This window comes from Psammomys obesus, unplaced genomic scaffold (assembly GCF_907164565.1).
Source record: "Psammomys obesus unplaced genomic scaffold, mPsaObe1.curated_primary_1811, whole genome shotgun sequence".
In the NCBI taxonomy this organism is placed as follows: Eukaryota; Metazoa; Chordata; class Mammalia; order Rodentia; family Muridae; genus Psammomys; species Psammomys obesus.
The window spans coordinates 10,368,989-10,391,591 of record NW_026594083.1 but is presented as its reverse complement, the minus strand read 5'-3'; the positions used below and the strand labels follow the sequence as shown (position 1 = coordinate 10,391,591).

The following is a 22,603-nucleotide window of genomic DNA, read 5'->3' as shown; positions in this document are numbered from 1 at the left end:
ACAAAACAAAACAAGCAAATGAAGTACAGCTTTAAAAGAAACCCAAATGACCAGACAAACATAAGCTAAACACCCCAGGCAAATCTGTCAAGACCGTGTTTAATAATCAAGTTGGTCAAAAGGGTTAAACTGATTTGTTTGCTTATTTTAGACACTGTTCTGATTCTTAAATAGGCACAGATTTCTGTTTCGCAAGTGTGTGTTTATGTGTGAATCTGTGTTTGTGTGTCAGTGTTGTTTTATCCTCAGTCTCTCTCTTCAGAATATGCCAGGATGGGCAAGCAGCAAGGAGAGATCCCTGCTTTAACCCTGAATTTACAGCAAAGCGCTGTGGAGATAACAGCACCTTTACATGCCGTTGGGCACATTCAGTCTAGCTGACAGCCAGCAGATGTTGAATAAGATAAAATAAATCATTTGTCTCTCCTTGGATGACAAGCAAGTGCTTTATAAGTAAAAGTATTCCAGAGTGACATTAATATTGTATTTTATTTTCATGAAATTATCCCTAGAGAGAAATGTTGTAAGAGCAAGTCAGTCTGCACCGTTAACAATATTTCTTCAGCGAATTATTAGAATGTATTCTCCAATGCCTCAATGTTGGAGCTATTCATTCTTGATACCAGAACACTGAAACCTTTGAGGAGAAAGGATACTATAAAGACTTTCAAACTCTGACTAAGAAATTCTCTAAACCCTGCTCCCAACATATGTATACTGAAAGTCACGTGTATTTTTTCTTTCATGTAAGTTAAGTCATAATTCAGACTTAGACCTCAGGGAGTTTGCATAGGTTGTAAGTTTTTAACTTTCATATTCTTGTATAGTCCTTAACAAGTGATACTAGAAAGCTTGTGTCAAATAGTTAAATGATCGCTTCAACCATATCTGTTTATCAAAAACCGAAAAATATGTCTAAAGTGGATTTTAAAAGCAATATTTTAAAAACAATAATAGCATTTCAATTGTTCATTTCTCTCCTGGCACATTTGTGTGTTAAAGTAACTCAGTTCAGCATATACTTTTAATGTCCATTAGCCACCTTCATTTAATGAGGAACACATAATATTAATGATTATCTAAAACTGTACACCAAAATATACCTAATATCATTTGAAGTACTTGAAAAAAACTTTATATTTGATAAATTATTTTATAAATTAAAAATAATCATGTATTTATAAATATATAAAGACAACATATTGATATTTTCCCATTTAAATTTACTTTATTTGAAGCTGAGGGCAGAGATCAATACCATTTTTACTTGTAAGACATTTACTTTTGTATAATCCACTGTGAGTGAATATGGTATACATAAAAAGAGATTTAGGGAGTCTTTCTAATGTAATCTTACAGACAACTAATCTTCTTTCAAATGTGTAACAATTTTGACCTGGTATCATTGTACCCAAGATCAATGTTGAAAATGCAATGTGGTCATAAGTTGAAAATAGTTCTCCAACAATTTTCAACTTCTAATATCTGCAAAAGATAACTGGCTGGGTTTCCTGAAATTCCCCTGATAAAAAGTCTAACCATTATTGTGTGCCTTCATCTTAATCCGAGAGCCATTATAATAGTGTGTGTTCCATAAACATGCAGGGCTTTCTTACACATTTTAGCTCACTATGCTTTTGATCTGTCTTCCATTACAACATAATATTTTAGAGAGCTGAAATATATTTGTTGGTGTTACGTGAGACAAAATTTTAAAAAGGAAAGAAAAACACTTTAGCCATATAGTAAATTCCGGTACTTCAATTAGAGAGTCAAACTGAACCCTGAAAATTGGTGCCAATCAAGCCTTTATAGTGAAATCGTTAACAAAAGAAACAACCACAACAACAACAGAAGGAAATGGGCTGTGGCAGGAGGACTTGATCATATGTATATGTATACAAGCTATTCCAAGCTAGACTTTTCCCAAGAAATTAAGGTCAATGGAATAGTTTTGGTCATAGTGTCACTGCAATCCAGATGCTCTCTGTGGTGCGACTAAGCTGCTGAAACTCGTGACTATGCTTTGCCGTCATCGTCTTTAGACTGGATGATGTCATTAGACACTTTAATTTCTATAGTTTCTGCATTCAAAACTTCTTTTCCATTTTCTTCTTTTAAAGGCAATTTTCTGAAAATAAACAGAAATAACAAACTCAGTTTATGGGGATAATTTAAAACCTGCTTCTAACCATTTCAATAAGCATTTTTAGATGAAACCTGAAATATTTGTAACACAGAAAAAGATGCATGCTTATTTTAATACTTATTTTATTCTTGGAGATATAATATAACCATTTTGTCCTCATCCTGTTTCTTCCTTCTAGTCCTCACATATATTTTCCTTGCTCATGGCCTTTTTTTTCCATTAATTATTATTTGCATATATGTATCTATGAATATATTCTAAAGTCTCAGTCTTCCATCTTTATAATGTTCAGTTTTAATTTTTATTTATTTATTTATTTTTAATTTTTGTTACTAATTACATTTTATTCACATTGTATCCCTCCTGTAGTTCCCTCCCTCCTCCCCTCCCAATCCCTCTCTTCCTCCTCCTTCTCCACAAATGTCCCTCCCCAAGTCCACTGGTAGAGGAGGTCTTCTTTTCCTTCCTTCTGATCCTAGTCTGTTAGGATTTTTTTTTTTTTAATGAATGCTTTTGTGGACAAAATTTTACGTGTTTAAAGAATTTATTGAAAAATAACCTACTATGTAATAAAATAATATTTACCATTATAAAATATAATGTAATACAGAGAATATGTGAAACAAGGTGTTTGTGAACACAGATGTGCCTAATTGTTCATTGTTGGGCAACATAGACTTGTTCATGAGTTTAAATTAAAAATAAGTGTGTTTTAAATTATTAAGAGCCCAATTTCTGATATATGTAGAGTTGCTTTACCATCTCTAATAACTGTAAAAAGAATTGGTGGGTGAGATATCATTGCATACAATTAAAATTATGTGAATCATCACTATCATTTAGAAATTAATGGGGATTTGTGGTATTTAGGAATTCATTTCTTATATTTCACATTTACCTATCTGTTTCTTTAGCCCTTTTCAGATTATTTTTCTGCATATTTTTAAATGACTGCTAAATATATATTGGGAGAGTTGTTTCTGATTCTGACAATGAAACAGTTTCAGTTTTTAAAAAGTTGTATTTTTTATGTATATGAGTGATTGTCTACGGGTATGTGTGTGTCTGTTTTCTATGTGTCTCTAGTACTAACAGAGGCCAGAAAAATGTGTAGGGTTTCCTGGAACTGGACTTGCAAAGGGTTGCAAGGCATTATGTAGGTACTGGATGTTAACTGATCCTGAGTCCTTGATAAAAGGAACAATTGATCTTAAATATTGAAAAATTGCTACAGGTTCCATGTTACTTTTTTATATTTTAATCTCTGAAATCTAGATAGTTTTATTTAATTTTAATTTGACAGGACTGAAAATTTTCTATTTTTTCTTCTTTTGTAACATTTACTCGTTAAGTGGTCCATCTTATGTGTGCTATCTTGGGAACTAGTCCTTCCTTCATAAAATGATGGTCTAAATAAATGTTCACAAATACAACTTCAGCCAACCTCTGTCTTTAATTTAATATCATATGGAGGAATTAATGTTGCAATTTATGTTATATTTCTGATGGGGGAATAAGAATTTTGCCATGAGAATCCAAGCAGATATGTTAAAAGTGACATAAATCAAAATCAGGGAGTTGTGGTGTAATTAGTGTAAAGTAAGGGAAATCAGTATTGGAGAAGAGGATGAGAAAAGGCTGAGATGCGAAAGGCCTTGCCTGGAAATGAATCCTATGAGCGACAACACTAACCTGCTAGTCAAGGTGGCATGACTACTATAGTGGATTTGAGGCCTTATTAGATTTGAAGCCTGTTCCCCAGAAAGGATATCCAATCCTGGTATTATAAACCAGGAAAAAAAAAAATAATGGTTAAGAAAGTATTTTATTGCAGAGTTGAACTTATTTTTGTTTGACTTAATTGAAAAGGTTCCATACTATATGTTCATGATTCGACACTTAAATAAATGCTTCTCACAGTCTTAATCACTCTTTACATGAGTGGTAGTTAAGGCAGAGTCTCAAAGCTGTTCAAGATGCTGCCAATAAGCAACTAATGCGTGAAGAGGACATTAATATTAACCATATAAAGACTCACGGAACATATTGGAAGAGAGTTGAAAAGAATATGAATCAAAACATAGAATTTCTGTGAAATACTTTCCTTTGGAAATTTTATTCATTAGTAACATGTCTGATCCGGGCCAGCACTGGCTTGAGACTACCAGTTCTCTGTCATGAACTAGTGCATGCCTTAGAAGGCCACACGTATCCTCCTGCTGAACTACTGACTACTGATGGACTATGGGGCAAAATTTAGTTATAACTTAAAGTGTGAATTTCCCGAAAATTGTCAATTAGTATAAAAAAATTAACTCTGAAATACATTTTCTTTTATTTTCAACATTTTACATGATATTTTAAATATATAATTTAAAGACTTAATTTTTTTCTCATACAATACTGAATTTTCTTTATTAAATTTTTATTTTTTATATTAATTACAGTTTATTCACTTTGTACCCCAGCTGTAACCCCCTTCCTCATTTCCTCCCAACCCCAACCTCCCTCCTTCATCTTCTTCCATCGCCCTCTCCAAGTCCACTGATAGGGAAGGTCCTCCTCCACTTCCATCTGACCCTAGCTTATTAGGTCTCTTCAGGACTGTGACCTGGCAAGGCTGCTCCCACTCAGGGGGAGGTGATCAAAGAGTCAGCCACTGAGTTTCTGTCAGAAATAGTCCCTGTTCCCCTTACTAAGGTACCCACTTGGATACTGAGCTGTCATGGGCTACATCTGAGGACAGGTTCTAGGTTATCTCCTTGAATGGTCCTTGGTTGGAATATCAGTCTCGGGAAAGATTCCTGTACCCAGATTTTTTAGTTCTGTTGCTTTCCTTGTAGAGCTTCTGTCCTCTCCCGGTCTAACTATCTCCCCCTTCTCTAATAAGATTCGTTGCATTCTGCCCAAAGTTTGCTTATTAGTCTCAGCATCTGCTTTGATACACTGCTGGGTAGAGTCTTTCAGAGGCCTTATGTGGTAGGTTCCTGTCCTGTTTCTTGTTTTCTCCTTCCATTGTCCACCCTGTTAGTCTTCCTGAGTGAGGTTTTATCATCAATATTGAATTTTCAAATAAAATATTTTAACAAAATGTTCAGTAATCATCAAATGAAATTTTATCAATAGAATAAATTAATTCCCTCAATAATAATTGTACTTTTGATTTCATATTACAAATAAATCATGTTTTGCTATTTTACTGTTATTAATCCCCAAATATAAATATTTGTGGTTCCATACTCAGGTTCTGTTAGTGGTGTGGTTTCATTTGGCTCATTTACTGGACTCCCATCTTCATGATTAGTGATTCTTTCATCCTCTGTTCTCATTTCCACTATTGGTTCTTTTGATCCATCTTTCCTAAGAAAAAAATATATACATATAATATTTAATTATTCAGTGTGTCAAATACACTTATGTGTGCATTTCACACACACACACACACACACTAGACATTTTTCAATATATCAAATATTAAACATTTTTCTTTGATACTTCCATGATTTTTTATTAACTAGAAAGAAGCAATGTAGTTTCTTTTTATCATAATTATTGTAATTTTTTGTAATTGTTTTTGGTGTTAGGCAAGGTAGCAAACGTCTGTAAGTCCAGCACCCAGGAGCCAGTAATGAAGATTGTAAGCCTAAGGCTAGCATGAGACTACACATAGGCTAGGGTCAGAGGGCAGGGAGAAGGGCATGGGGAAAGAAGAGAGAGGGTGGGATTGAGAGAGGACCAAGAAGGTTGCTACAGCTGGGATACAAAGTGAATAAATTGTAATGAATAAAAATTAAAAAATTTAAAAGACTACACATAAAGGCCATTTTTTGAAAAGTTAAAAAAGGGAAACATTATTTTGAAAAAATTATGTTTTTAAAATCTATGTACTAAAATTAAAATATTTTATTAACCAATGAGTATAATATGAAGACATTTGCCCAATTAAAAATTAACCACAAAATATTTAAAACAATGTATACCGATATTAAGAAATATATAAGAACTTATATAAGAAATGTATAACAATATTAGAAACAATCACTAGAAATAGTGCTTCAATTTCAGAATGCTAAAAGTAAAATTTAAAAGTAAGATAGAATCTACTGGTGAAATATTCTTCTGCCAACTTTTGCAAAAGATCTTAAATTTAACAATAACATTAATTTTTATTCTACTTTACTTAACAGTATATTAAAAAAGTAAGCATTGTAAAATATGTGCATGAATTTTCATTTGTAAGTTCATAACATATTATCATCTTTCCAATGTCTAAAGTATATGATATTTTCCAATTAGTGTAAGCATTAAAAACTTATTTGAAAAATGCGTATGTCAAATAATGACTAAAAGCTGAAAAACAAGAAATAATTTGGTAGTGTTAAAAGATGACATTGACAAACTTACCAGTGATTTGCTTTGGGTACAGATATCAAATTTGGTACCAACTAATTAATTAATGAATGAAAGATTTTCAGATTCATAGATTTTAGTGTTATGCATATAGCCAGGTTTACTTCTTTATTACAAAATGATTTAAATTTTTGTAAGGATAATAAAACACTTCCATTTTCATTGGTTTCTTTTATATCTAAACATCCCATTAAAATACATTAATATTTAAAAATAACATTCATTATAAAAATAAAGATAGTGCAGTTTTCAGTAACAAGGTGTCTACTTTTGAAAACTAAATGCCAACGGGAATCAGTGCTTAGTCATGTCGTGTCAGATGACTGGCTCACAGATGGAAGATCTGTCTGAGAATGAGCACAGGTGAAGGGAGGTTGGGTTTTAATTTTGGTTTAAGATATTACAGATTTTCTGGTGTTCTTTGTTGTCTTGGAATAATTTTTTGTGTTTTGCAAAAACAAAACTTACATGTGTTAGAAAGTTAGAAAGTATTTTATCTTTATCTCTACTATGAAACAAATTGTGGGATCTGCCACAGAATGCTCACTCTATCTATAATGTGCATTGTTATTCATATAACTCACACTTTATCTTAATAGCCACATATGAAGTATTTGGTAAATACAACTTTTTGAAAACAAAGCAAACTACAAGACATCCTAACCACATCTCTCTATTCAGATCCACTTTTTCTCCATTTTCTGTTAAGACATGGGACAAAACAAGATAAAATAAGACATGACAAAAGTCTTCATGTTGCGGCTGATCAAAGCAACCAAATAGGAAGAAAGGAGATTCAAGAACAGGTGAAAGAGTCAGAGAAACATCTATTCCCTTTGTAAGGAATATCACAAGAACACCAAGCTAACAGCCATAACATAACACGAAAGACCTGGTGCAGACCCAGGCAAGCTTTGTGGTTTTCCTTCAGTTAATCAAGCATGGAGTCCTGCTAAATTAAGATTGGGGAAACTCACAGAAGAAGGGGAGAAAAAAAATTGTAGGAGACAGAGGGTATAGAGGGCAGGCGCCGGGTAAATGTAAGTTTTCTGAAGTATTTTCAGCGACATATTTGTAAGATCGGTGATAGTGGAAAGGTTTATCATCCTATGATTACTTTTCCATCTCCGAGTGAATTTATGTTTCTGAACTGTACCCCGAAAATGTTGCTCAAAGCTTGCTAACAGTTTTGTAGGGCAAGGATGGTTAAAACAGACTAATTGTTGTTGTTGTTGTTGTTGTTTGGTTGGTTGGTTGGTTGGTTGGTTGGTTAGTTGGTTAGTTGGTTGATGGGTTAGTTTGGCTCGGTTAAGTTTTTTCCTCCTCTGGTAGAAAACACAAGTAGGATAGGTTGTCTAAGAGTCACATATATAAAGATCTAGTTAAGTATTTTCGTACTAAAGGAAATTACTTTTGAGAACAGAACATTCAGTGCATTTCATACTTGCAACATTTCTTTTACTAAGAACTGGCCAGCTTCCTGTAAAATTCCATATGAACCATCCTTTCCTGAAAGTTTGTTTCTTAGACTTGTCCAATCTGGGAACCCAGAAAGATTTCTGGTTATCCTACCCCTTCTAAGTGCTTTCACATAGCTATCTACTTGTGTGAATCTCCTCTGTTAATTGTGAGTCTCTCTCTTAATTGTTTGGACAGTAACAATGAGATTTTCCAACCTCAGCGGAACATTACTTCTCTTGATGACCTAAGAACATTTGTTGATTTTCTGGCTTACTGAGTTTATAACTTAATAGGCAGGAGTGGGAACCTCGAAACTATGGAGAGCCAAATCAGGAAATGTTATGTTGAATTTGTGTTTTCTATGATTGTTTCTCAGAAACTACATTCTTTATATTTCTTACACATTTCTTCATTTCAGAGATCAAGTCATACTTTCATGTAAAGTGCATGTTTTGCATACACTCTATTTTGTTAGTCTAAAGCTCCATTCTTAAAGCTAAAACTGTGTTACTTGGTTGCAGTAGTGTTGGGACTGAGAATACTCCCATCTTATGTAGAATTCCAGCAATTTTTTTAGGCAAAAATGAATGCTTGAATACATAAAAATAGACGATTAATCCAGCAAAAAGAAATTGCTACCATTTTAAAGAAAAGTCTAGTAATATGTGATAAACTTCACTTAATATTAGCAACTTAATAAACTAGTCCTTAAAATTATGAGGTACTGCTTAGAAATTAATGAATTTCTAACAATTCCAATTAGCTACAGTTTAATTCTCATGGGTGTTTTATAAATTTTTCAGTAAGAGAGCAAAGCATATTGAGGTTTCTTGCAAAGTCAGAAGATATTTTTATCTTGTATTTTACAAGTGATGGCAGGTGTGACATAAATCATATGTTTTCACCTCTTTATGATGAATTCTATTCAGCATGACTTAGAAACAGCTCAGCTCATGGTAATGTGAACACAAAACAACATCAAATAAAAAGCCATAACTTGTGAACATCTGTTACGTTTGTGCCCTATTTCTATCCTTCTTCTAGTCACTCCAGGTAAACCTCAGAGGGAATCATTCATTGATTCTAAAGTAAAATTAATTAAGAAAATGTAGTTCACACTACTTCAACTACATATAAATAATTCCTTTTTGCTTTGAGATAGGATCATGAACCTATGGGAGTTTTTCTGATTCGTGGGACTACAGGAATGTGGATATGCCTCACAAAGTTTTAACACTGTTTCATCAGTGATGTTGAGCAGAGGTCCTTATGTATATAAAAAAAAAACCTAATAATAATTTTGTTATTTTGATTTACCAGACAATGTACCAAAGAATATTACTAGGATATAAAAAGTATGATGAAAGCAAGATAAATTGCACACTAAATTAATCCCACTGTCATTGATATGCTATAAACTTTCATCTGAAATTACTTCCTGTCATTTACACTTTGTTTTCAATCTCAAACTGATGATAATTTATTTTAAAGAATTAAAAATTTTATTAAATAATTCATATATCTATGTATGATGTGTTATGGGCAGTGTCTGTATGTGTGTGTCAGTGTTTGTGTGTGTGGCAAACACCTGTGAAAGAATTGTAAATTGGCTTAAATTGAAGTGCAAAAGAAACCAAACTTGAAGCAAAGCAAAGTGGAGAACTACCAATGTAAAGTAAATTTTGGTCAAGGACAAAAGCTTGTTTATGCTTTGGTGATTAATTAATTCAGTATTGTTGTACTGGATAAAAGATGACATGAAAAAGTGACACAAGAGAAAACAAGAAAAGACCCATTTCTATGTGTCTACCTGAGAGATGACCAAAAGACATTACTATTGGTAAGTAACATGCGCCAGTTTCAATCAGCAATGCTGCTGTATATACCTAATATGAAAGTGAATCTATTTATTTCCCCTTCTCGGTGAGATCAAGCCTATCTCCTTGGGTCCTCCTTGTTACTTAGCTTCTTTGGGTCTGTGGTTGTTCCATGGTTAAAAAGCACTTTATGACTAATATTCACTTGTAAGTGGGTACAAGTGAATATTACCTTTCTGAAATCTGGGGTGGTTGGAAGGAGGAGACTGAGTAAAGCAAGGGATGGGGATGGGAAATGGAAGGATGAGGTAGGGAGATAATGCAGGGAGAAGGTTACTGGGACTGACAACTGGATTGGGAGTGTGGGCGTCTCTTGGACTGCATAGGATAAGGTCAACTTCCAAGAATCTATGACCCTACCTAAGACTCTTAGCAATGGGAGAAATGAAACCTGAACTGGCCATCTCCTGGAACCAGGCAAGACTTCCAGTGGAGTGATTAGAACAACAACCCAGCCGCAACCTCAGACTCACAGTTTATCCTGCCCTCAAGATGTGCAGGCATAAAAGATGGAGCAGAATCTGAGGGAAGAACTAACCAATGACTGGCCCAGCTTGAGACCCATGCCATGGGAGGGTGTGTACTCCGGACATTATTAATGATATTCTACTATACTTGAAGACAGAAGACCGGTATAAATGGCATTAGAGGTTTCACCCAGCTACTGATGGAAAGTGATGCAGAGAGCCACACCCAAACATTAAGAGGAGCTTAGGGAATACTGTGGAAGAAGGTGAAGAAAGATTAAAGGAGCCAGAGAGGCCAAGGATGCCATTAGAAAAACTACAAAATAGACTAATTTAGGCCCAGAGGGGCTCATAAAGACTGAACTGTGAATCAGAAAGCACGAATGGACGGATTAGGCCCTCTGCTCATCTGGAAAAGTTGTGCAGCTGGGTCTTCACTTGGGGATCCTAAAGTGGAAGCAGGGGTTGTCTTTGATTTTATTTCCTGCCTTTGGACTTTTCCCCTAACTGGCTGCCTTGTCTAGCCTCAAGAGAAAAAGATGCCCTAGATACTGCAACTTGATATGCCAGGGCAGGTTGAAGTCCATGGGAGGCCTCCCCTTTTCTGAGGTGAGGTGGGGGAGTGGTGGGAGGGAGAGATGAGAGGAAGGGACCTGGAGAAGAGAGAGGAAACTGCAATCTGGATGTAAATTAAATAAATAACTTTATTTAAAAAAATAAAACATCTGAGAACAATCTGGATTCCAATGTCAAGTAGACAGTAATTTTAAATAAGAAACAGAAATATGGCAACTTTGTGGGCATTATAGAAAGCTAACTTTATGAATTTTTAAAAATCAAGATTTTCAAAACAATCAAAATTAAAAAATTATAGTACATTAAATATAAATATGTGTGTTCCTGAATGTTAAGTTTTGACATTCAAAAGATTCCAGGTAATTATGAGAATAAACAGAAAATGTTATGTAATATATATGATTTAGAAAATAAATGTAGAAAATACTCTTTTTCTGGGGTATTTTGAACTGATACAGTCACTGGATCATTTTTCTCAGGGTCATATTCCATCAATTCCACACTTAAATACAGAACAGAAATCTTGAATTGGGATTTCCCAGAAATAAAACCAATACTACCAAAGTATCAGCTAAAAAAAATTTATGATTAAAGAAATTATTATAAATTTCCATAGAATTATTAAATAGATATTTAAGAGTATGATATATCTATGTATAAAATGTAGACTAATTTCATAAACAAATATTAGATGAAATGAACAAATCACAAAAATGTTCAACATGGATACATCAATTTGTATAACACACAAATTAGGAAAAATCAATATGTATTCTTAGAAATTAAAATAGAACTTACATTTTGAGATTAAATAAGAAAAACAAAGGAAACAAATAATAAAACGATTATATTAATAAGGAACTTGAACAAGAGTGTTTATTCTTTGAACTTTCATTCAGCTGAATACACATGCATCATAGTTATGTATTCTGAACTCTAATCTCACAATATTAGAAGCTTTCAAGGACAACACCTATTTTACATAAAGATAAATATATATAAGTGTGAGTATACCTATGAGTTTTAGTTTGCTCTCTATTATTGTGATAAAACATTGTCCAAAAACATATTAATAAAGACATATTTTATTGGCTTAAATATCCTGAGCACACCACAGCACTGATGGAAGAGAAAGCAGTAACTCAAGCAGGGCAGAAAACTGGGGTCAGGAGCTATTTGCTCACTTTGTTTTTTTTATATATATCCCAGGCTATACCTGAGTTTTAATCATCCATAATGCATAACTCTTCCACCACTATTACAAATTAAGAAAATGTTCTAGGAGTTCTATGGTGGAATTTGGGGGATCACCCATTTATACTCTCATATTATCTGTGAATAGTGATGCTTTGACTGCTTCCTTCCCAAACTATATCCCCTTTATCTCCTTTAGTTGTCTTATTGTTCTGGCTAGGGCTTCTAGTTCTATGTTGAAAAGATATGGGGAGAGTGGTTAGCCTTGCTTGTCCCTCATTTCAGTTGGATTGATATAAGTTTCTCTCAGTTTAGTTTGATGTTTGCTATAGGCTTGCTGAATATTGCCTGAATATATGTTTAGGTATTTGCCTTGTATCCCTGATCTCTCCAAAACTTTAAACATGAACAGGTACTAGATTTTGTCAAATGCTTTCTCAGCACGTAAGGAGATGATCATGCATTTTTTTTTCTTTCAGTTTGTTTATATGTTTGATTTCATTGATGGATTTTCATATATTGAACCAAAACTGCATGCCTGGGATGACACCTACTTGGTCATGGTGAATGATATATTTTATGTGTCTTGGATTCTGTTTGAGTATTTTATTGAGTATTTTTGCATCAATGTTCATAGGGGAAATTAATCTGAAATATTGTTTCTTTTGGGGTCTTTGTAAGGTTTAGGTATCAAGGAGTCTGTGACTTCAAAGAATGAGGTTGGTAATATTCCCTCTGTTTCTATTTTGTGGAATAGTTTAAAGAGTATTAGTGTTAGCTCTTTGAAGATCTGCTAGAATTGTGCTGACATCATCTACCCCTGAACTTTTTTTTGGATGAGAGAATTTTGATGACAGATTCTATTTCCTTGGGGGATATAGAACTATTTAATTTATTTACCTGATCTTGATTCAGCTTTGGTAGATGGAATCTGTCAAGAAAATTGTCCTTTTCATTAAGATTTTCAAATTTTGTTTCATATAGGTTTTTGAAATAGGACCTAATGATTCTTTGGATTTCCACAGTGTCCATCATTATGTCTCCCTTTTCATTTCTGATTTTGTTGATTTGGATAGTTTCTCCCTACCTTTCTGTAACTTTGGCTAAGGGTTTGTCTATCTTTCGTTGATTTTCTAAAAAAACTAGCTCTTGGTTTAGTTGATTCTTTGAACTCTTCTCTTCGTTTCCTGTTTATTGATTTCATCCCTGAGTTTGATTATTTCCAGCAGCTTTCTCTTGGGTATGTCTGCTCTCTTGCTCCCACAGGACATTTTGGTGAGCTGTTAAGTTCCTTGTATGAGATGACAAAGATGCCAAAACCATACAATGGAAAAAAAAGATAACATCTTCAATAAATGGTGCTGATTGCACTGGATGTCCACATGTAGAAAAAATAGGAGAGAAAGAAGTCAAAGTATCACTATTCATTGAGAGTTTACACGTGGGACCCCAAAAATTCTACCAGAAAACTCCTACAGCTGATAAACATCTTCAGTGAAGTGGCCTTGATACAAGATTAACTTTAAAAAAAAAAAATCAGTAGCCCTCCTGTATACAAAGAAAAAAAGGGCTGAGTAAAAAAGTAGAAAAACAACACCCTTCACAATAGCCATAAACAACATAAAGCACCTTGGTGTAACTTTACCCAAGCAAGTGAAATAATTGCATGAAATTGTAAGTGAAATAATTGTATGAAAACAAACAATATACTACAAACAAAAGACAAAAACAAGCAAACAAAAATATTACAAGTCTGCGAAGAAAGAAATTGAAGAAGATATGAGAAGATGGAAAGATCTCCCATGCTCATGTGTCCATAGGATTAACATAGTAAAAAATGGCCATCCTATCAAAAGCAATCTATAGATTCAACGTGATATCCATCAAAATAGCAGCACAATTCTTTATAGACCTTGAAAGAACAATTTTCAATTTCATATAGGAAAACAAACAAACAAAAAAAAAAATCAAGATAACTAAAACCATCCTGTATAATAACATCTTCTGAGGGTATCTCCATACCTGATTTCAACCTGTACCATAGAGCAACAGTAATAAAAATGACATGGTACAGACGTAGAAAGAGACTAGTGGATCAATGGAATCGAAATAAACTCATACCCCAATTGACACCTGAGTTTTGACAATGAAGCAAAAACCATACAATGTAAAAAAAGCATTTTTTTTTTTTTTTTACTTTTTTTACTTTCTTCAACAAGTAGTATTCGTCTAACTGGATGTCTACATGTAGAAACATGCAAATAGATCCATACTTATCATCTTGCACAAAAGTAAAGTCTAGGTAGATCAAAGATCTCAAGATAAATCCCGCCACAGTAAATCTGTTAGAAGAAAAAAATGGGGAAGATTCTTGAACTCATTGGCTCAGGACACAACTTCCTGAACAGAACACCAACAACACAGGCTCTAAGATCAGCAGTCAAAAAACTGGGACCTCATGAAAATGAAAAGGTTTAACTGTAAACAAAGGACGCTGTAACCGAACAAAATGCTAGCCTACACACTCGGAAAGGATCTCCACCAACTTTGTATCTGACAGAGGGCTAATATCCCAAACATACAAAGAACTCAAGAAGTTAAGCAACACCAAACCAAATAATCCAATTAAAAAAAAAAAAAATGAGTTACAGAGCTAAACAGATAATTTTCAAGAGAGGAATACTAAATGGCAGAGAAACACTTAAAAACAGATAAACATACTGAAAATCTACAAACCTAAAGAAGCTAAACAACAAGTAGGACTGTAGGGAAGTTGCTTGTTTCTCATTTAGATGGGAAAACAGAAGAGAGGGAAGAGAGGGAACAGGACTGGAGCCTCCCACAGATGTCCTCTAGAAGACTCCAAGCAGCAGGGGATCAAAGCAGAGGCAGAGTCTCACACCCAGACTTTGAGCAGAGCACAGGAAATCTTATGGAAGACAGGGGGTATAAAAGGATCTGGGGAGGACAGGAGACCCACAAGGAGACTAACAAAGCAAACAAAAGCATGCCCTGTGGGGCACTGAAGAGACTGCATCAACTAAAGACCATAGAGCAACAGTATGAGTTACAGAGCTAAACATGTTCTACAGAAATGCCTTCAGAATGGTCTGTTCTGTGCATTTTCTCAATTGAGGTTCCTTGTTTGTTCTCAGATGACTCCCACATGTATCAAGGTGACCAAAATCTAAGTAGCAGAACATGCATATCATTCTAATATAGTTTTAACTTAAACTTTAAATAATATTTGATTTTTAAAATGATAATCAAGGACTAAAATTTAAGTAATAACATTCAAGACAATAAAAATAACTATTAGGCAAACAAAATTATATAACTATTATATATATATATATACATATATGTATATATATATATATATATGTATATATATATATGACCCTTTTATGGCTACACATGTGCATAAGGAAAAAGAATATATGAAACTCATAATACAACAAACAAACAAACAAACAAAACAATCCCTTCATTATGCGTGGAGACTGTGATTTAGCTGAAGGAGTTGTGGGCTGACAGTAATTTTATACAAGTATGAAACTGTCAAAGAACTAACTTAATGAAATTAGATACAATATTATTTGTGCCTGTGTGCGAGTGTGTTTATGTGTGCGCTTATGTGTGTGTATGCAAGTATGCATACTGTACAGAGTTAAGGTCAAGCACAAACAGTGATATTCGCAGTGTATTTTATGGAACCTTCGGATGTGGCTTAGAAGACAGCCTCATAAATTAATGAAGAAAAAGTGAAAAGAGGCAGCCCCAAACAATGCATGCACATTGAATTGTGCTCCCCTAGGGAGGGTTGCTGGTGTCTAATACTTACAGGTACGCTGCTTTTCCTTCTTCTAGCTCTTTACTTTTTCCACTGGAGCCACTTTTCTTCCCACACATTCTCCTGGTGATGCACATTAGTAACCCACATTGTCGAATGAAGAAGCAGCTGACATCTGTTACCACAAGGATTAGCAAAAGGGCCGCGACTCCAAGGCCAATGATGGCTCCTAGCCCAAGGCCATTAAAAAGTGTGTCTTAATCAAAAAGAAAAACAACAACAAAAAAGAACTCCATAAAATCTCCACATTACAAAATAGGAAACACTATTTTAAAAGTAATTGCCAATAAAATAAACGCTCAAATATAGGTGAAGAGAACATGTAGAAGTGACCGATAGCCTTCACTTCCTTGATTTTGGGGACCTATTTTCTGGCTACAAAGCCATATTTTAAGAAGTGACATGTTAAAAAGTTAAATATTTTTCATTTATTTATTTATTTATTTATTTTAGAAAAAGTATAAGTAACTTCTTTTTGGTGTAGTTCTCAATTTGCTGTAGGGGAAAAAAATAAATATTATCATATCCTGAGCAATACCAAAATATCAGTCATAGTTAATCACAGTGTTTAAGAATACATATTATTTTCATTAGAGAAGAGTCATGTGAGTCTTCACTATGATACTCTTTGGTATTCAGACTAAAACTTTAACTGGATGTCTTCAAGCACTTCGCTTTCACAATACCTGCTATGAATAATTTTTAAATCATCACTTCAGGAAAGTTGGTTGCTTGTGGTTTTGCAGGTAATATTTTAGCAAATTACAAGCATCATGCAAATTGATTTTTTAAGAATCTTTATTAGCTGTTGTCTTAATGAGGTAAAGTTCTGAGATGGACCAATTTTTCTTGGCATGGGTTTGTGGGTAGCACCAAGTGGCATGCATGCTCTGTGAAGAGGTAGGAGATTGGGAGGAGGAAAGAATACGGGGAAATGTAGAAAGATTGAGAGGCGGCTAGTAATGAAAAAAAGTCAATGACCCTATATTTGTAGTCTAACATGACAAGATTATCCAATCATAACAATGTAAGAAGGAAAATGAGAACCATTGAAAGTAAATTAAATATTGTCTTACCTAGAGGAAAGAAAGGTATGACTACACATTCACTTCTGAGTATGAATATCAATATATTCCAAGAAATTTATATATTACAAAATTGTACAGCTCTTTAAGGATGAAATATATTTACTACCAAAAATAAAAACTGAATGTTCTCTCCATAACTGTTATAAAACAAAAATGAAAACTATAGATGTTTATATATATATATTTATTATATATATATATCATAGATTATGCATAAATTGAAACTTTAACTTAAAATCATATGTGGCTCTTTGGGCTGCTGGACATGATCTAAAAACAAATTTCAAAGAGGATAAGTAGAAGAAGTGCACATGGATAAGACTTCATAACTCATTTAAATTCTTCTCACAGCCACACAAAGCATGTGGAAATAAATTCTACAGATCAATGTTACTATGGCTGCTGAGTGACAAAAACTCAAATATGCCTGTTTTAAAGATAAACTACTGCTCTGTGCTGCAATCTGCACCATTAGAAGTCCAAAAATCCTTGTTCGAAACACTAGTGTATTACATTCTTATAAGCTTCTGTCTCATTTTTCCAAGCTTAGTATGCGTCCTTATTTAAATAGACAGTTATGCAAACAACTACCCGAAATGAGCAGCAAGCTGAACATTCAACAACTACTAGCTTTTATTGTTGCTGTTGCCATATTACATTAAATAAATACTAAATAATACTGTTTGTGATTAAACTTGAAGGAATGCTGCTGATGTATTTCCACTCACAAACCAAAGATGAATGGAATCTCTTATTCACTGATGTTATTCTTTTAAAAACAAGTTTTACAAAATGACTGAGGAAGGCTGGCTAACTTTGTAATACATTTTGTGTATGGTTTTTAGATTTATGTAAGTACATTGATCGCCATTTCTATCTTTAGGAAAATTGATATTTACAAAATATTTAAAAATAATGATAATTGATGGCAAATAGCTTTCATTTCCTAAAGAAATAAAATTAAGCACTTTAAATATCAGATTACATGTGTGATATTGGAATTATTTATGTAAAGGTAAAATATAAGTAATAAGATTAATCCCCCTCATATCCTCCCAGGAGCATACCCTCATCATCAGTTTCTCTGCAGGCCTTCTGTCCTCTTGCCCTTGCTCTCCTCAGGTCTAAGTCCCACCTCTTAACTCTCTGTGCCCCCCTCTTCATCCATTACCCCCGTCTATTCCATCTCTCCTTCCGAGTAAGATTTATATATCCTCACTTGTCGCAGGGAAATGTCGCAGGGAAAGAGGATAAGTTCAGTCCTGATGGAATTTGATGAGATGGTTTGGATGGGAAAGGAAGTTCCCTTCATCTGACAAAAAAGGGAGGGAGAAGAGGAGGGGACCTTGGTCGGGACTGGGAGGGGAGGAGGAAAGAGGCTACAAGGATGTAAAATAAATAACAGCAATAAGTGAGAAAAAGATAACAAAATTAAATAGAAAGTATATTTATATTGTAAGTATTTAGTTTTGATATTTTATAATTTTAATAAAGGGTAAAAAATGCATTTAAATGCATTTTAATGTAAGATTGGTTAATATTAACTGTAAAGTTTAAATCTTCATTTGTTTCCATGCTACCAATTTTCTTTGACACACAGTTTTATTTACTAATAATTTGTACTTTCAATGTCGACCTAAACATGCATACACATTAATGTGATAATATTGTCATTTGAAAACTAACATGAACTCAAGGGCAATTTTTTATGTTAGAAGTGACTTAATTGTATAGCAAACTGGAATAGAAGAGAAATCAAGTCAGGCTTTAATAATATTTATAATGACATTTTATACTTTCATAAGAAATCATCACAGAGAAATATATATTTTAGATCTGCATTACACAAGGAAAATTGAAGCCCAAAGAAATAACTTCCCTAACTAATAGTGCCACCACAAGATCTAGGCATATGCCCAAAAGATGCCCCACCTTTCAATAAGGACTTTTGCTCAACTATGTTTATAGCAGCTTTATTTGTAATAGCCAGAATCTGGAAACAACCTGGATGTCCCTCAACAGAAGAATGGATAAGAAAGTGTGGTACATTTTACACAACTACGCAGCAATTAAAAAAAAAAAAAAAAAAGGAAAGGAAATCATGAGATTTGCAGGTGGGAACTAGAAAAGATAATTCTGAGTGAGGTAACCCAGAAGCAGAAGACACATTTGATACATACTCACTTATAAGTGAATATTAGCTATAAAATATCGGATAAACATACTAAAATCTATAGCCATAAAGAAGCTAAACAACAAAGAGGACCCTAGGGAAGATGCTTAATCCTCATTCAGAAGGATGAACAGGATAGACATTGGAAGTAGGAAAAGGCAAAGAACAGGAAAGTAACCTTCCACAGAGGACCTATGGAAGACTCTGTTGATCAAGGTATCAAAGCAGAGGCTGAGACTCAGAGCGAAACCTTGGGCAGAGTGCCAGAACCCTTATGGAAGAAGAGGGAGATAGAAAGACCTGGAGAGGACAGGAACTCCACAGGGAGATGAACAGAGTAAAAATACCTGGGCCCCGGGGCGCCTGCAGAGACTGATAACCCAACCAAGGTCCACGCATGGGGAAGACCTACACCCCCTGTTCAAAGGAGAGCCCATTGGCTCTCAGTTTCCAAGTAGGTTCCCTAGTAAGGGGTACAGGGACTGTCTTTGACATGAACTCAGTGGCTGGCTCTTTGATCACTTTGCCCTAGGAGGTGCAGCTTTGCACAGAGGAAGATGATGCAGCCAGCCTTGATGAGACCTGATAAGCTAGGCTTAGATAGAAGGGGAGGGATCCTCCTCTATCAGGGGACTAAGGAAATGGCATAGGGGGAAAAGAGGGAGGGAGGATGGGATTGGAAGGAGACAAGGGAGGGGGCTACAGCTGGGATACAAAGTGAATAAATTGCAATAAATAAATATATAAATAAAATTAAAAAGAAAAAGGTTAGAAGTTTAGAATAAACTAACCCTAAGTTTTATCTAAATAATTGCAAAACTGGATTTTAACACTCAAAGGTAGTCGTTTAGAAGAGTATATGTTAGTTTATATAATATCTTTTTTTTCCTGGATTTTCTAAAAAAAATTTCTCTGTGTAGTTTGGCTGTCCTGGACTTGTGTTTGTAGACTGGGCTTGCCTTAGACTCAAAGAGATCCACCTGCTTCTGCTTCTGCTGGGATCGTAGGCGTCATCCACCAAGTCCAGCTTATATACTATTCTTATAGAAAATATTTATTATACATTATTCTATAGTATTAGTTAAATAACAACATCTTAATCACTAGCTGGGCTCAAAGGAAGAATATAAATTACAAAGCATGTTTCTGTCATAAGCTTTGTGGTTTAGCTATCTTTAATATTATTTTTACAAAAATACCATTTTGTTAGAAATGTTTAGGGTCCAAAAGTTTAAGCATAAAACTGTAAATTGCTATCTTCTCTTATAGTTTATTATTCAAATCATGCAGTAGAAGTGATGGACAGTCTCTGTGTTCTATTTCTCAACTACATCACTCCAACTCTGAGAAACTTAGAAATTAGACAACCAAAACCAATCTCTTCCCTAGTCATTCCATAATTGTTTGTTTCAATCAAATCAAAGATCAGAACAAAGAAAAAACAAATTAAATTTATTTTTTTATACATGTCATATATTTATATTACACAAGACATCCGTACGCTGAAACACTGTTATTTTGACATGAAGGTTATTATATTTGACACCATGTACACGAGTTTAGAAAACATTGTTCTAATACATTCAAAGTAGCTTTACTTTTTGACTCATTACTTTAGTACTGTATTAAACTACATTTTCTCTGTGTATATGTCATAGGTTTATTAAAATTTTTTGTAGAACTTGGCAAGTTGTGAAAATGACAAAGAGAACAAATTCTAAGTTTTAATTTAGACATTCATCATTATTTTCAAAAAAGAATTTGCTCAATACTATAGGAAAATATAGAAAATAGAGAATATATTCAAAACTTTGTTGGTTTTCATTGTGCTAACATATACTCAATATTCTTTGTTCTCACATTAGAGCTAGGTCTTTAAGCTCCTGGGTATAAGCTGTTAACTAATCAAGCCAGTACAATACATCTTAAATATCAGTTGATAATCTCAGTATTAACAGATATATATGTATGTGTGAAAGAAGAAGCTGCAGATAGAAATATGATGTGTATGTCTATATTGCAGTGAACTTTGGTCTTTTGAAGAATAAAGAACACCTCAGCTTTTTTTATCATATCCAACACAAAAAAAATATTAGTGATTTTGAGCAGTTCTAAATGAAGAATTTAAATTAATTGAAGATTTTATAAAATTTTCTAAAAACACAATGAAAAAAATCAAATGTTATTAAAATGTATCTTTAAGAGTTGCTTGTATAACTGAAAGAATCAATTAACTTAAATTTAAAATGTTTGATAATATTTCACCTGACATAGCATCAGGCTCCTTCAAAAACCTGTTTTATCCCCCTGGTTCCCGCCCCAAGCATTACAAATATGAAGAAACCTAACCTCAGGGCAGCAAGAATGAAATCAAAGAAAAGGATCTAAGACAGCAGGAAATGAAGTTTGTCCACTTCACAGAAAATCTAAATACAGACATGTTGATACAATATCCATGGAATTAGCAGGGGGAAGTTGTATAATGGATATAAGAAATGAGAAATATCTCTATATCTGTAGATTTAAAAGCAAACAGAATACAAACCTTTATTAAGAAAGAGGAATGGTTCAGAGTCTGTCTGTGCTGTTTGGAGAGCTCTCTGCTTCCGATGAGAGAGAATGAAATCAGCAAAGGAAGCAAACAACAGAAAGAGAGGCTGAGGAAGTTTGCACTGGACTTTCAGTAAGAACGTTTTAAGACTATCAAAAACTGGGTGGGTTGTTCAAGAGGGAAGATATGTGTAAGACAGCAACAGTGGCTAGAGACTGGGAAAGCTCAATTGAGAATGCCGCTCAAGTAGAGAACTGCTCAAAAACCAACTGCCTAGGAGATTGAACCAATCAGGCAAAAAATGAGATAAAGAAGCAACTATCCAAGAGTATAGGGACCACTCACATGCAGTAGGAATGGGCAACATATTCCATGTAGTACTGTTTTTTCAGCCATATGAGTTTGAAAATAACAGAGAACCACTCTTTTAAAGTAGGGTATGGTACAATCAGCAAGTGAGCAAGGACTTATGTGAGGCCATGCCGTAAGGGTGTGAACATGAGGCAAAGTGACAGGAGGGACCCAAGACTATAAAGGCAAGAGAGTGATGAGACATCTACTAAGAAAAGCTGCAAGAGGATGTGGATTCAGCTGCAGAGCAGGATGGCTGTGATGCAGGCAGCACATCTGGAATAGTAGGTCCATTTTAGTCCATTGCCAGTCAGATAGCTTTACCACAAAACCCAGATGCTAACAATAAAGATACAGGATTTGGTTTCCATGTTTCCTAATGCACTTTGTTTAACCTAATGCACTTTGTCTTCCTTTTGTCTAACCAGTCCTTGATATTTCCCTAATTCATAC

At 34.2% G+C, this 22,603-nt stretch overlaps 1 protein-coding gene across 1 annotated transcript in view; it reads right to left on the bottom strand.

Moving 5' to 3' along the window:
- Positions 1-1,217: 1,217 nt before the first annotated feature.
- The window catches only part of Ncam2 (neural cell adhesion molecule 2), a 319,248-nt gene continuing 297,862 nt past the window's right edge, over positions 1,218-22,603 (bottom strand). Inside the window, exons 16-18 of the mRNA XM_055617845.1 lie at positions 15,979-16,183; positions 5,390-5,509; positions 1,218-2,131 (exon numbers count right to left, since the gene is read on the bottom strand). Coding sequence (XP_055473820.1) covers positions 2,020-2,131; positions 5,390-5,509; positions 15,979-16,183 — 437 coding nt within the window. The 3' untranslated portion in view covers positions 1,218-2,019. The remainder of the gene's footprint in view (positions 2,132-5,389; positions 5,510-15,978; positions 16,184-22,603) is intronic.